Source organism: Anomaloglossus baeobatrachus, chromosome 2, assembly GCF_048569485.1.
Source record: "Anomaloglossus baeobatrachus isolate aAnoBae1 chromosome 2, aAnoBae1.hap1, whole genome shotgun sequence".
Classification (NCBI taxonomy): domain Eukaryota; kingdom Metazoa; phylum Chordata; class Amphibia; order Anura; family Aromobatidae; genus Anomaloglossus; species Anomaloglossus baeobatrachus.
This window is the reverse complement of record NC_134354.1, coordinates 386223785-386238971: the sequence shown is the minus strand read 5'-3', so window position 1 is coordinate 386238971 and position 15187 is coordinate 386223785. Positions and strand designations below refer to the sequence as shown.

Here is a 15187-nt window from a genome sequence, read left to right as displayed (position 1 = left end):
TTTGCCAACGCACTAGGGTAAATCGGGAAGAGCCGGGTACAGCCCCAGAACTGTGGCATATAATGTATGCGGCAGATCTGGGCAGCTGCTGACTGATATTGTTAGGGTGGGGGGCTCCCCATAACGTGGAGCTCCCCATCCTGAGAATACCAGCCTTCAGCTGTATGGCTTTATCTGGCTGGTATTAAAATTGGGGGGACCGCACGCCGTTTTTTTTAATTATTTATTTATTTATTTTACTGCACAGTATAGACCCGCCCACCGGCTGCTGTGATTGGGTGCAGTGTGACACCTGTCACTCAGCGTTGGGGCGTGTCTCACTACAACCAATCATAGGCGCCTGTGGGCGTGGAAAGCAGAGAATATGAGATGGCTGTGTACAGAGCACAGCGCGCCGGCCGGTATAAAGGCTCGGTCACGCTGTGCAGGCCAGCCAATCACTGCAATTCCACAACTAACAGGGCTGTGGCATTGCAGTGGTCTGCCAGCCAATCCCTGCATGAGGGCTGGCTCTCAAAAGAGCGCCAACATGCAGAAATGAAGACCACGAGTAAAGCACGAGTATTGCAAAATTACTCGGTACCCGCCGAGTAGCCCGAGTACAGTGATACTCGTGCGAGTACCGAGTAGTAACAAGCATGCTCGCTCATCACTAGACATGACGTCTACAAAACTAAGCTCTTCCCTTAGTGTACAGAGTTTTGCTTACCTAAAGCTCCAAGGTTTGGTTTTTCCCTTTTGTAATGTATTATTGGAAAATAAATTGAAACTTACCATATTACAGTTGCTGCCCAAGAGCTCATTAACCTGTAAATGAGACACTGTCTATTTGACAGGACTATATACAACAAAATATACATATGTGCTTCTATAGGGTTCTGGATTGCAATGTTCTTGGCACCTTTCTTTTAAGCCATTTGAAATCTAATTTAATTATTAAAAGCTTTGTGAGTTTCAAAGCCACATAAACAACAAAAGAGGCATCTGTTTCTGCTCATAGTAAATTAGTTGCTGGCCACCTTTCACATATTTATGGCTGATATGAGATTCAATCCTTTAGATAAGTAGATTCCTGTGTTTCAAAGCCACCTACACTGTGTGTAGAATTATTAGTCAAATGAGTATTTTGATCACAAGATACTTTTTATACAAGTTGCCCTACTCCAAGCTGAATAGGCTTCAGAGCCAACTACCAATTAAGTAAATCAGGTGATGTGCATCTCTGTAATGAGGAGGGGTGTGGTGTAATGACATCAACACCCTATATAAGGTGTGCTTAATTATTAGGAAACTTCCTTTCCTTTGGCAAAATGGGTCAGAGATTTGACGGGCTCTGAAAAGTCCAAGATTGGGAGATGTCCTGCAGAGGGATGCAGCAGTCTTGAAATTGCCAAACTTTTGAAGTGTGATCATCGAACAATCAAGCGTTTCAGGGAAAATAGCCAACAGGGTTGCAAGAAGCGTGTTGGGTAAAAAAGGTGCAAAATAACTGCCCTTGAATTGAGGAAAATCAAGCGTGAAGCTGCCAAGATGCCATTTGCCACCAGTTTGGCCATATTTCACAGCTGCAACATTACTGGAGTATCAAAAAACATAAGGTAAGCCATACTCAGGGACATGGCTAAGGTAAGGAAGGCTAAAAAACGACCACCTTTGAACAAGAAACATAAGATAAAACATCAAGACTGGGCCAAGAAATATCTTAAGACTGATTTTTCAAAGGTTTTATGGACTGATGAAATGAGAGTGACTCTTGATGGGCCAGATGGATGGGCCAGAGGCTGGATCAGTAAAGGGCAGAGAGCTCCACTCCGACTCAGATGCCAGCAAGGTGGAGGTGCGGTACTGGTATGGGCTGGTATCACCAAAGATGAACTTGTTTGACCTTTTTGGGTTGAGGATGGAGTGAAGCTCAACTCCCAGACCTACTGCCAGTTTCTGGAAGACAACTTCTACAAGCAGTAGTACAGGAAGAGTCAGTAACGTTCAAGAAAAACATGATTTTCATGCAGGACAATGCTCCATCACATGCATCCAACTACTCCACAGCTTGGCTGGCCAGTAAAGGTCTAAAAGATGAAAAAATAATGACATGGCACCCTTGTTCACCTGATCTGAACCCCATAGAGAACCTGTGGTCCCTCATAAAATGTAAGATCTACAGGGAAGGAAAACAGTACACCTCTCGGACCAGTGTCTGGGAGTCTGTTGTGGCTGCCGCACGCAATGTTGATCGTATACAGACCTACTGACAGAATCTATGGATGGTAGGCTGTTGTGTGTCATCATAAAGAAAGGTGGCTATATTGGTCACTAATTTTTGGGGTTTTGTTTTTGCATGTCAGAAATGTTTATTTCTAAATTGTGTGCAGTTATATTGGTTTACCTGGTGAAAATAAGCAAGTTAGATGGGAATATATTTGTTTTTTATTTAGTTGCCTAATAATTCTGCACAGTAGTAGTTACCTGCACAAACAGCCTCCTAAGATAGCCAAATCTAAAAAAAACCCCACTCCAACTTCCAAAAATATTAAGCTTTGATATGTATGAGTCCTTTAGGTTGATTGAGAACATAGTTGTTGATAAATAATTAAAAAGAACCCTCTAAAATACAACTTGCCTAATAATTCTGCACACAGTGTAGTATTCACTATATATTTAAAATAGCAAGATGGATGAAAAAATAAACAATGTAGGTGTCATGATTCTGCTCTGCAGGCTCCGTTTTCCTGCAGAGCTTTTGCTGGCCCCTATGTTTTTACCTGGGTTCTGGTTGTGTCCTTGTGGTGGGGGAGGGGGGTCTTTACTTTGCCTCATTTCGGCTACTGCTCTGCATTATCTGGGAGATGATTCCTCTGGAGTGCCGCCAGTGATACTTCCTGCTAGGCAGTGCTCATCTCTGGTTCCTGTGAGAGTCTTGCCTGATCTTGTTTCATCATTCCCCTACTGACTTCATTCCCTCATACACTGACCTCGGCTTGCTCTCTGACTCTGTCTCTGCCTGCCTCTTTGTAATTACGTGACCTCTCTGTGTATCGACTCCAGCTTGCTCACTGACTATGTCTCTGACTGCCCACTTGTACGGACGTGGCCTCTCTCTCATGGCTTGTTTGACTGTTCCTCACTAGGTTCTGCTTCACCTAGTGAATTAACCCCGCAGCTCCTGTTTAGTAGTGTTCTGGCAACATCTAGAAGCTAACTGCACCCGGGTTAACATGGTCACAGTAGGCTTCTAAATCAGTATAGTAGAAAAAAATAAATGTTTAAGAAAGCCATTGTAGACTGGAGTTAAACTTTTTTAGAATAGTCCTAATCTATCAATTTTTGTAGATACATGATCTTAAATACATTTTTTATACTTTATAGCATGTGCCACTTAAATGTTACTCAAAAATATTTAAGCCTACCTTTTAAGGCATAGTTATAGGAGGTGCAAAGATGTTGACTAGTTTCATAGTCTTTAGGTTGAGGGTAGATTTAAATGGGTATTCCCATCTTCAAGATCCTATCACAATATGTAGTAGGTGCAATAATAGTAATATTAGGAAATACCTCCAATTAGAAATGTAGTCAGGTTCTTCTGATTCACTATGTTGCTTAAATCATATGAAGGACATTGCAGGACCTTAGGCATCCATGGTTACGATCACGCATATAGTGAGGCAAGTGACATAGTAAATCAAAAGAACTATACTACATTTGTAATTGCAGGAATTTGCTAATATTATTAATATTACACCTACTACATATTGGGATAGGATCTTGGAAATGGGAATATGCTTTTAAGTTTATTGAGTTCAAAATATGGTCTAACATATTCATCCAGAGGAAGGCAAAAACCCCATGAGGTGGATGCTAACTTCCCCATATTAGGGGAAATTTCATTCCCTAGTCCACATACGGCAAACAGACTAGTTTCCTTAATCAACTTCCCATCACAGCATTTAGGGCAATGACCTGTAGTTTTATATTTTTCATGAAAAACAACCATCTTGAACTTTTTTAATGCATCAACCATTACAACATTATGTTGAAGAGAGTTCCACATTCTAACTGCTTTTACAGTAAAGATATAGAGGATGCCCACTTGATATCATTTTAGACCAAGGTGTGAAAAGATCATTAGAAAGATCTCGGCACTCAAAATAAACATTGTAATAAAATTGCCGCTATGTTGAAGAGAGTTCCACAGTCTAACCGCTATTACAGTAAAGATATAGAGGATGCCCCCATGATAGCATTGTGTGAAAAGATCTCTGCACTCAAAATAAGCATTGTAATTAGATCGCCTCTAAGGGGTACTTCTCACATAGCGAGATCGCTAGCGAGATCGCTGCTGAGTCACAGTTTTTGTGATGCACCAGTGACCTCATTAGCAATCTCGCTGTGTGTGACACTGAGCAGCGATCTTTCCCCTGCTGGGAAATCGCTGCTCCTTACACACAGTGCTGGTTCATTTTTTGGACGTTGCTCTCCCGCTGTGAAGCCCACATTGCTGTGTTTGACAGCGAGAGAGCAACGATCTGAATGTGCAGGGAGCCGGCGTCTGGCAGCCTGCGGTAAGCTGTAACCAAGGTAAATATCGGGTAACCAAGCAAAGCCCTTCGCTTGGTTACCCGATATTTCTCTTGATTACTAGTGTACGCCGCTCCCAGGCTGCCAGTGCCGGCTCCCTACTCCCTGCACACGTAGCCAGAGTACACATCGGGTACATAAGCAAAGCGGTTTGCTTATTAACCCGATGTGTACTCTGGCTACGAGTGCAGGGAGCCAGCATTAAGTGGTGTGCGCTGGTAACCAAGGTAAATATCGGTTAACCAAGCGAAGGGCTTTGCTTGGTTACCCGATATTTACCTTAGTTACAAAGCGCAGCATCGCTTCCACGCATCGCTGCTGGCTGGGGGCTGGTCACTGGTCACTGGTCACTGGTGAGATCTGCCTGATTGACAGCTTACCAGCGACCATGTAGCGACACACCAGCAATCTTGACCAGGTCAGATCGCTGGTGGGATCACTGGAGTGTCGCTAAAGTGTGACGGTACCCTAAGGTGGGCTTTGCACACTACGACATCGCAGGTGCGATGTCGGTGGGGTCAAATTGAAAATGACGTACTTCCGGCATCGCATGCGACATCGTAGTGTGTAAAGGCTTGATGATACGATTAACGAGCGCAAAAGCGTCGTAATCGTATCATCGGTGCAGCGTCGGCGTAATCCATAATTACCCTGACGCGACGGTCCGATGTTGTTCCTCGTTCCTGCGGCAGCACACATCGTAGGATATGCGGAAGGAAGGAGGTGGGCGGGATGTTTACATCCTGCTCATCTCCGCCCCTCCGCTCCTATTGGCCGCCTGCCGTGTGACGTCGCAGTGACGCTATACGACCCGCCCCCTTAATAAGGAGGCGGGTCGCCGGCCAGAGTGACGGTCGCAGGACAGATGAGTCCATGTGAAGCTGCCGTAGCGATAATGTTCGCTACGGCAGCTTTCACAAGGATATCGCAGTTGCGACGGGGGCGGGCACTATCGCGCTCGGCATCGCAGCATCGGCTTGCGATGTCGTAGTGTGCAAAGTGCCCCTAAGTCTTTGTTCTTCAAAACTAAATAACCCCAAATTTTATAACTTGTCTTGGTAGAGCGGGTCATCTATTCCTTTAATAACCTTGGTTGCTTTTCTCTGCATCGGCTCTAGTTCAACTATGTCCTTCTTATATACTGGAGTCCAAAATTGTACACAGTATTCTAAGTGTGGTCGCACTAGTGAGTGACTTTTATAGGGTTAAAACTATTTTCTTCTCATGAGCATCTATGCCTCCTTAAATGCACCCTATTACTTTGTTAGCCTTGGCAGCAGCTGCCTGGCACTGGTCACTAAAGTTCAGTTTGCCATCTATCCATACGTCAAAGTCTTTTTAAATGACTTTTACTCAGTGTTTTACAAATTATTACATAATTATACATTTCATTTGTCTCTGCTCAAGTGCATGGCCTTATAGTCATGTACTTTAAACTTGTACTTCGACATTGCAGCCTAAGGCAGTCCACAGTCCTCTGTTACTTAACAAGACACAAGTACTATAAATGGCACATGGTAGGTCGGGATCTCTTGATTTTACATTGAGACCAATTTGCTTCAAGTTATGCCTCCGGCCTTATACTGAAAGCATATTTTATCTGTATTTCCCATTTTTACATATTTTTCACTGTAAGGTTAGTTCAGAAGAACTTCAGAAGTCCAGCTTGTACAATCAATAAACAGACAGTTAAATTAAAGTATAAGATGAATAAGGCAGGCATGTTTTGTAATGAAAATCTTATTTTTCTCTTTTATCTATTCTTTATTATGCTACTTGGAAATATAGCGAAGTTTGTTGTGGTGCTATTAAAGAAAATAATATATGACATTTAATTTGAAAGTCTGCTCTTACATGGCAGCTGGAGTATTAGTAGTAGGGATAATCGAATACCTCAAATATTTGGCTTCGCAAATATTTTCCGAATAGGTCGCCGCTAGTGATGAGCGAGTACTAAAAAGCTCGGGTGCTCGAGGCTCGGGCCGAGCATCCCAAGATACTCGTGTACTCGGCCCGAGCACCGAGCCCAATGTTATCCTATGGGAGACCCGAGTATTTTTATGAAATGACCCCCAGCAGCATGTAGAAACCCTAAAAATGGCACAAAAGTCTCAGAAGAGTGCTCAAATGACATGGCAACAGCATGGGGAAGACCCCTTGAAGCATTTATCACTCAAAAGTCACAGCTGTGAACAATTTGTCCGCGTTTTACGCCATTTTTACGGACTCACCAGAAAACCTTCCAAAATGACACCAAAATGAATTTTCATGGCGGAAATGTTAAGGGCACATACCCAATAGCGAGATAGAGCTGGTGTATGTTACTTTTTGAGATTAATACATGAAAGATTTTACGTAAAACATTGTGTGGCACTCCGATGTCCAAAACGCACGTTTTGTGCTTTTTACTAGCGATGTCGGTCATTTTTTTTTTCATTCTATCTCCCGTCGGTCGGTCTCGCTCTGTCGGTCTCTCTCTGTCTTGTCTGTCCCCCTCTTACATTCTGTCGGTCATTCTCCCCCCTCTCTCTTACTCACCGTTCCCCGATCACTGCCGCGGCGCTGCACTGCTGTTCACTAAACTCCGGCGGCTTTTCCTCTTTTGAAAAAGCCGACCGCTCATTAAACAATCTCTTATTCCCTACTTTCCAGCTTTTCGGCGCCTATGATTGGTTGCAGTGAGACACGCCCCCACGCTGAGTGACAGGTGTCTCACTGCACCCAAACACAGCAGCCGGTGTGTGTGTGTATACTGTGCAGTGAAATAAATAAATAAATAATTAAAAAAAACGGCGTGCGGTCCCCCCAATTTTAATACCAGCCAGATAAAGCCATACGGCTGAAGGCTGGTATTCTCAGGATGGGGAGCCCCACGTTATGGGGAGCCCCCCAGCCTAACAATATCAGTCAGCAGCCGCCCAGAATTGCCGCATACATTAGATGCGACAGTTCTGGGACTGTACCCGGCTCTTCCCGATTTGCCCTGGTGCGTTGGCAAATCGGGGTAATAAGGAGTTAATGGCAGCCAATAGCTGTCACTTAATCCTAGATTAATCATGTCAGGCGTCTCCCCGAGATTCCTTCCATGATTAATCTGTAAATTACAGTTAAAAAACACACACCCCCGAAAAATCCTTTATTAGAAATAAAAAACACTAACAAAGTCCCTCATCACCAATTTATTAACCCCGACAAACCCTCCATGTCCGGCGTAATCCACGGACCTCCAGCGTCACGTCCAGCTGTGCTGCATGAAGGTGACAGGAGCTGCAGAATACACCGCCGCTCCTGTCAGCTTCACACAGCAACTGAGGTGAGTATAGCGATCAGCTGAGCTGTCACTGAGGTTACCTGGATGCAGTGGTGGCCGCGGGTAAGGCTAGTTTCACACTTGTGTTGAACGGCATCCGTCACATTGCGTTGTGTAACGCATGTGACGGATGCCTTGCAAAAAGTGTGATAATAAAGGCCACGGATTCCAGTGAAATAACGCATTGCGTTAAGTTTTCTTTGGGCCGAGAGAGAGAGAGCACCCATCATCCCCGCGCACAGCCCGACATCCCCGCACACAGCCCGACATCACCGCACACAGCCCGACACCCCTGCACACATCCCTGCACACAGCCCGACATCCCCGCACACAGCCCGACATCCCCGCACACAGCCCGACATCCCCGCACACAGCCCGACACCCCCGCACACATCCCCGCACACAGCCCGACATCCCCGCACACAGCCCGACATCCCCGCACACAGCCCGACATCCCCACACACAGCCCGACATCCCCGCACACAGCCCGACATCCCCGCACACATCCCCGCACACAGCCCGACATCCCCGCACACATCCCCGCACACAGCCTGACATCCCCGCACACAGCCCGACATCCCCGCACACAGCCCGACATCCCCGCACACAGCCCGACATCCCCGCACACAGCCCGACACCCCCGCACACATCCCCGCACACAGCCCGACATCCCCGCACACAGCCCGACATCCCCGCACACAGCCCGACATCCCCGCACACAGCCCGACATCCCCGCACACAGCCCGACATCCCCGCACACATCCCCGCACACAGCCCGACATCCCCGCACACATCCCCGCACACAGCCCGACATCCCCGCACACATCCCCGCACACAGCCCGACATCCCCGCACACAGCCCGACATCCCCGCACACAGCCCGACATCCCCGCACACAGCCCGACATCCCCGCACACAGCCCGACATCCCCGCACACATCCCCGCACACAGCCCAACATCCCCGCACACATCCCCGCACACAGCCCGACATCCCCGCACACAGCCCGACATCCCCGCACACATCCCCGCACACAGCCCGACATCCCCGCACACAGCCCGACATCCCCGCACACAGCCCCGCACACAGCCCGACACTACAGCCCTCATCATTCCTGCACACATCCCGACACTACCGCACCCATCATCACCGCACACACACACCGGCATTACCTCAGTGACGTCCCCGCTGACAGCGCCATTCACTTCAGCTGCTGCGTGGAGCTCACAGGAGCGGCATTCTACTGCCGCTCCTGTCAGCTTCATGTAGCAGAGCTGGATGTGTTGCGGGACCTCTGGATTACGTCGGACCTGGAGGGGTATTTGGGGATTTTAATAAAGTGGTAAAAGAGGGTGTTTTTTTTGTCTTTTATTTCAAATAAAGGATTTTTTCGGGTGTGTGTGTTTATTTTCTTTAACTTACAGATTAATCATGGAGGGTATCTCGTGGAGACGCCTGACATGATTAATCTAGGACTTATTGGCAGCTATGGGCTGCCAATAACTCCTTATTACCCCGATTTGCCAATGCACTAGGGTAAATCGGGAAGAGCTGGGTAGAGTCCCAGAACTGTCGCATCTAATGTATGCGGCAATTCTGGGCGGCTGCTGCTGACTGATATTGTTAGGCTGGGGGGCTCCCCATAACGTGGAGCTCCCCATCCTGAGAATACCAGGCTTCAGCCGTATGGCTTTATCTGGCTGGTATTAAAATTGGGGGGACCGCACGCCGTTTTTTTTATTTATTTATTTATTTTACTGCACAGTATAGACACGCCCACCGGCTGCTGTGATTGGGTACAGTGAGACACCTGTCACTCAGCGTGGGGGCGTGTCTCACTGCAACCAATCATAGGCGCCTGTGGGCGTGGAAAGCAGGGAATATGAGATGGCTGTGTACAGAGCACAGCGCGCCCGCCGGTATAAAGGCTCAGTCACGCTGTGCAGGCCGGCCAATCACTGCAATTCCACAACTAACAGGGCTGTGGCATTGCAGTGGTCTGCCAGCCAATCCCTGCATGAGGGCTGGCTCTCAAAAGAGCGCCAACATGCAGGGATGAAGACCACGAGTACAGCACGACTATCGCGAGATTACTCGGTCCCCGCCGAGTAGCCCGAGTACAGTGATACTCGTGCGAGTACCGAGTAGTAACAAGCATACTCGCTCATCACTAGTCGCCGCTATTCGACTATTTGCGAATATTCCATGCGCAATGTAAGTCTATAAGAAACCCGAATAACAACTATTCGGTACTATTCGGGCTTCCCATAGACTTACATTGCGCATCGAATATTCACATAGCGTCAACCTATTCGTAAAATATTTGCGAAGCTGAATATTTGAGGTATTCGATCATCCTTAATTCGTAGTCAAAATGGAGATGTGAGAAATAATTTGAGTGGAATTGAATTCTACTAAAATTTTACAAAAATACGCATTCGGCAAAATGTGGATTTTTTTAATTCACTTCCGTACAGCTTGAACAAAATGGTAGCTACCAGTCGCCATTTTTCTAAACTTTATAAAGCTGTTAAAATGTAAAAATAAAACTCTGTTACCTTGAAACACACATTCTTCCTTTGCTCCTTACCGTCATCCATCCAGTCCTCATCACATCTTCAGATCGCCGCTGCTCAAAGTAAATACCTCAGGTCTCTCAAATTGGACATGGAACTTCTTGGTTTTTTAGGCCCAGATTGGTTGCGGGCATGAGTGGGTATGTGAGCACTTGCTTTGACCAGTGTGCACTTGTGCAGAATACTTCTAAACCTAATTAGACCTAGCAAACCATCTCATCGTGAGAGGCTCAGTGAATTCAAGGTGAGCAATGGCAATCTGAAGATGCAATAAAGATCGGACAAGTGATCGTGAGACGTGAGTGATGAGGTGGGTTTAAGTATTTTTCTATTTTTTACATCTTTGTTCACTATGTTTAAAGGTAATTTGTCACTAATGAGTTTCTGAAAGTAACCATGTTTATTCTTAGACAACTGTGTGCAGCCATTCTAACTTTATCTCAGAATTGAGTGTAGCAGAGCTGAGATCTGTCCCCACCCACATCAGGCTCTCTACAGAGATTGTGCATTGACTGTGAGCTGTCAGCAGGGGGCATGTCAGTCTGCCAGGGAGCAGGCACAGAGGAGTCACACTAATGATAATCACACTAATGATAATCACAGAGCAAAAAACCTTTTAGTATGAGTAAACAATTGCTCACACTCAGATAAGAGAAACACAGATGTTTTTACTTTTTTAACCGTCGCAACATGCTGTCCTCAGCTTACATTGTAAAATCCAATTGACAGATTCCCTTTAAGGTTTGGAGATATCCCAGAACATGATGAGGGACATTAAATTTGCTGAGGACTATGCCTCCACAAATCAAATTTCCTGGGAAAATCCATGTGAATAGGCAAGTTTGAAAATTAACTGATCCGCTAATCTCTAGCATCAACCATTTTGAACCTTTCAAAATGATCATCGTGATATGCATGCCAGTTGTCTAGACATCCAAGCTAATTGATTGACATGCTTTTTTTGCGTTTATCTCTCATCTTCTAACCTAATTGCCTAACATTTCCTGACAAGATGATCTTGTAGATTTTGTTTAAATGACTTCTAAAAATTCATGGCTTTATAAAAATAGAAATATGGTTTGTACAAAAACAATGTCAGTAACATTTATGTAATATTTGATAGAATAAATGAAGGGTTTATTGAATCGTATGCCCTATCACTTGAATGGATACTGTATTTTACTGTTAATGGGCACATTATAGCACAAGTATGAGCAAGTAAAGATTTAGTTTTACACAGATCCATACTTCTAGTCAGAAATCTCCCCAGTAGGTGCTTTTACGTAAACGTGTAAAAGGTAACATTTTGACGTTTTATGCCTTACAAATCAATAAAAAATAAATACAAAGAATGTCTGATTGTGCCTCTTCCTATTTTATAGATCAATGAGCACTTCCATTCCCTTAATTGAACGGACATTTACATCATTCCCTTCATTTAGTTCTGTGGGAGAATGGTTGGAAGCCATTGAAATGGAGAAATACAAAGATAACTTCACAGCGGCAGGGTATTGCTACCTGGAGTCAGTAGCCAGGATGACAGTTCAGTAAGTAGCCCTTTGTGATTACTGTATACATGTAACATCTTCCTGAGTACCTCCTGAAAAATGAAATTAATTAATTCTAGGCTTATATTTGTAAGATGTACTTGATTATATATGGAGAAATCACTGCGTTCAGGAGGACTGTAGATCCATGTAACACACCCAAATATACATTTGTGATTGTAATCTTTTAACAGTACATCGTTGAAATGTACCAATCATGAGGTATAAAAGCTCTTGCCTCACTCTGGAGTACTATAGGAACTGAAGCCTAAAGTTAGATTGATTCTTGAATGCAAGCTTTTATCCTATGGAAAACCTAACAATCTAGTTCATTTAAGTGTGAACTATTGAAGAGTTAAAGGGTATTCCCATCTCCAAGATCCTATCTCAATATGTTGGAGCCATAATAAAAAAAATATTAGCAAATACCTTCAATTAGAAATGTAGTATAGTTCTGACATAACCATGTCTCTTACCTCATGTGCAGGCATTGCAGCTTAGGTATCTATGGTTATGAACATGAGCGTTTCACTAACTGTCACTATGAGTGGATGTAACCATGGATACCTAAGCTGCAATGCCCTGCACATGAGGTAAGAGACATGGCTATATAAGGATAACTATACTACATTTCTAATAGGAGGTATTTGCTAATATTATTAATATTATTATTACACCCACTACATATTTGGATAGTATCTTTGAGATGGGACTACCCCTTTAAGTGTACAACTCCGACTAGAAGTAGTGAAATCTTTTGTCTATCTTTCTGCTAACCACTGAGTTCCCAGTCTATTGCCGTACTAGAATGTTGCAATGTATGGTAAACCTTCATGACTTTTTTAGGCCTACTTAACATATTTGCATTTCATGGTCCGCATTAGACTACGATTTCTCAACCAGACAATGGTTCCGTTACCGGAACAGACAGCCACATATATGCCTATACGGGTGTTATTTTGGGTCAGGAGACTTACAGATGTTTTGAAAATCATGGACCATACAAGGATCATGAAGTATGTACTTGCGAATCATGCTTTCATCTGATTGAACATCCTATATAGCCCCCAAACGGCTAAGATTTTATGACTGTACAAAGATGGAAAGTATTGTAACCTAGCCATACCACGATAACCATATCCGTTGTGTGAATCTCCTGTTTTATCACTTTTTCAGGGATGTGATGAGTCTAGGAATTACTTCTGTGGAACATCAGAAAACTATTCTCAGTGGCATTCAGACCTTACGTGCTCAAGTAATACAAATGCATGGACGGGGAGTGCAGGTGTGACATGCAAGGACACAAGACAAGCTCTGAGACTGGAAAATCCAAAGGGAGAGCTATACAGCCCCATATCTGGCCAAGTAAAAGCAGCAGAAAAAGGCAACATATAAGAGGCGGCCAATATATCTAGGATTACACTGGAGCCAAATCCTTTCTTAACTCCCTGAAAGAAATTGTGAAAAAATGCCATGTGGTTATCCCATGGGTGAAGGAGGCACAGTCACAAAGAAGATTTTATCTCTTGCATTGAGAAGATGGGAAATCTGGCTGTGTAACCTCAAACCAGCCATAGACTGCAGGACTGGAAAGATTTTTGCAGCCTTTTAAAATGGCCAAGTGTCTGTATGGCGCAAGGGCATACAGGGTGAGCTGGAAACACGTGCACTTGTTTTTACATGGGGTACATTGTTGTAATATTGTGGTGCCAACTACTCCATTAACTCTAAGTACTTAAGTATTTTTCTAACAGCAACTGTGTTGTACTGACTCCCATAAATAGCTTTTATTTTTACAGAATGTAAAAGAAAAAAAGACTTTTTTATACCAGATCAAGTGTCCAAGTGATATGTGTTTGGTGCAGAAAGTGCTAGTCTTTTTCTTTTCTCCTCCTTACTAAGCACTTTTTCCTCGGCGGCATTAAATGATGGCATCTCTCTCATGGGGCAAATGCGATGAAGCTGAAGTGGTGCAATTTGTCTTGCAGTTGAAGTTCAATGTGAGCAATCGCTTACTTTGCAAAGGTTTGTCTGACAGTTTCTATCAGCGGGGAGGTGAAATGGAGAAATGGAGGCGAGCATTACAGGAAAAAAGACAATAATATAGTTATAAAGCCTTTTAAGCATACATAGGATGGTTGATGTGAAAGAAAATTAATTATAAAATACGACGCCCTGACATTTATAGTGTATGGCATTGTACCTGTAGGAAGATATTGCTGCAGCCAAATGGCTTTTCAGACAGGGTAAGCCGGATGACTTCTTAATCCCAATGTGTTAATACATAATGCTATTGTATCTTGTGTATTCAATTTTACCTTTACAGGCCAAAATCGCCAACTAAAAAAGTTAGTTTGACTCATTAAGTAAGTGGTTGCTGATGAGAAATTTACCCGAAGCTGATCCAGAATAGTTCTGTTCATACTCGCATATGTATAATATTAGCTATGTCTCCAGGGTCACGGTCTTCTCTCTTCTTTCTGCCAATAACTCAATTTAATTTGGAACGTGTTGTTTTTAACCTATCTACTTTTATGTGAAAGGAAAGCGTAGGTTGATTGGCCACCTCTTCTGTCTGCCACTTGTAATTCACTTTCTAAAGTTTAATTATGAAGAAAGATTACCTCTTCTTAAAAGAGCATAATGGTGACTCATAACACTTGAAAGAATAGGTAGTATTTGATGTGAGGTTACAGTCTTAAAATGAAATATGCCACGACATCTAACTTCATCAACATGCATAAGCTCCTTGTGGTTGAATAACAAGATTCAAATGATTTGCAAAAATGGAGAATTTATTCTTAAGTTATAATAAAATATCAAGTCAAGTTTCTTCCACTGTAACATTGGTTTACTTAAAATGGTTCTGCGACAATGAGATAAAATACCATCCCTGATGTAATTAAAACTGCAGTTTGTTCTAGTCATGTGTCAAAAAAGACAGCTGAAGGAAGACATACAGCTCTCCAGACCTGTGTATCAACTGACAAGAGCTGTATCACACATACCTCAGTCAGTGGTGAGGAGCAGGGCTGTGATTTGCATAAAAATATATATTTTTCTTCTGAGCACAACATTGGCTATGTCACTCTTCATCTTGCTCAATGTTTATTTGTTCTCCATTTGACCGTAGTCAGCCTCTTTACACTCCTATAGAGTTGTCAGTCTGATGGAAGAGGATG

At 43.9% G+C, this 15187-nt stretch overlaps 1 protein-coding gene across 1 annotated transcript in view; it reads left to right on the top strand.

Annotated features, from left to right (window-relative positions):
* Positions 1-14946, top strand: part of EPHA10 (EPH receptor A10) — a 1151424-nt gene extending 1136478 nt beyond the window's left edge. The window contains exons 16-17 of the mRNA XM_075336054.1: positions 11841-12005; positions 13182-14946. Coding sequence (XP_075192169.1) covers positions 11841-12005; positions 13182-13296 — 280 coding nt within the window. The 3' untranslated portion in view covers positions 13297-14946. The remainder of the gene's footprint in view (positions 1-11840; positions 12006-13181) is intronic.
* Positions 14947-15187: the final 241 nt, after the last annotated feature.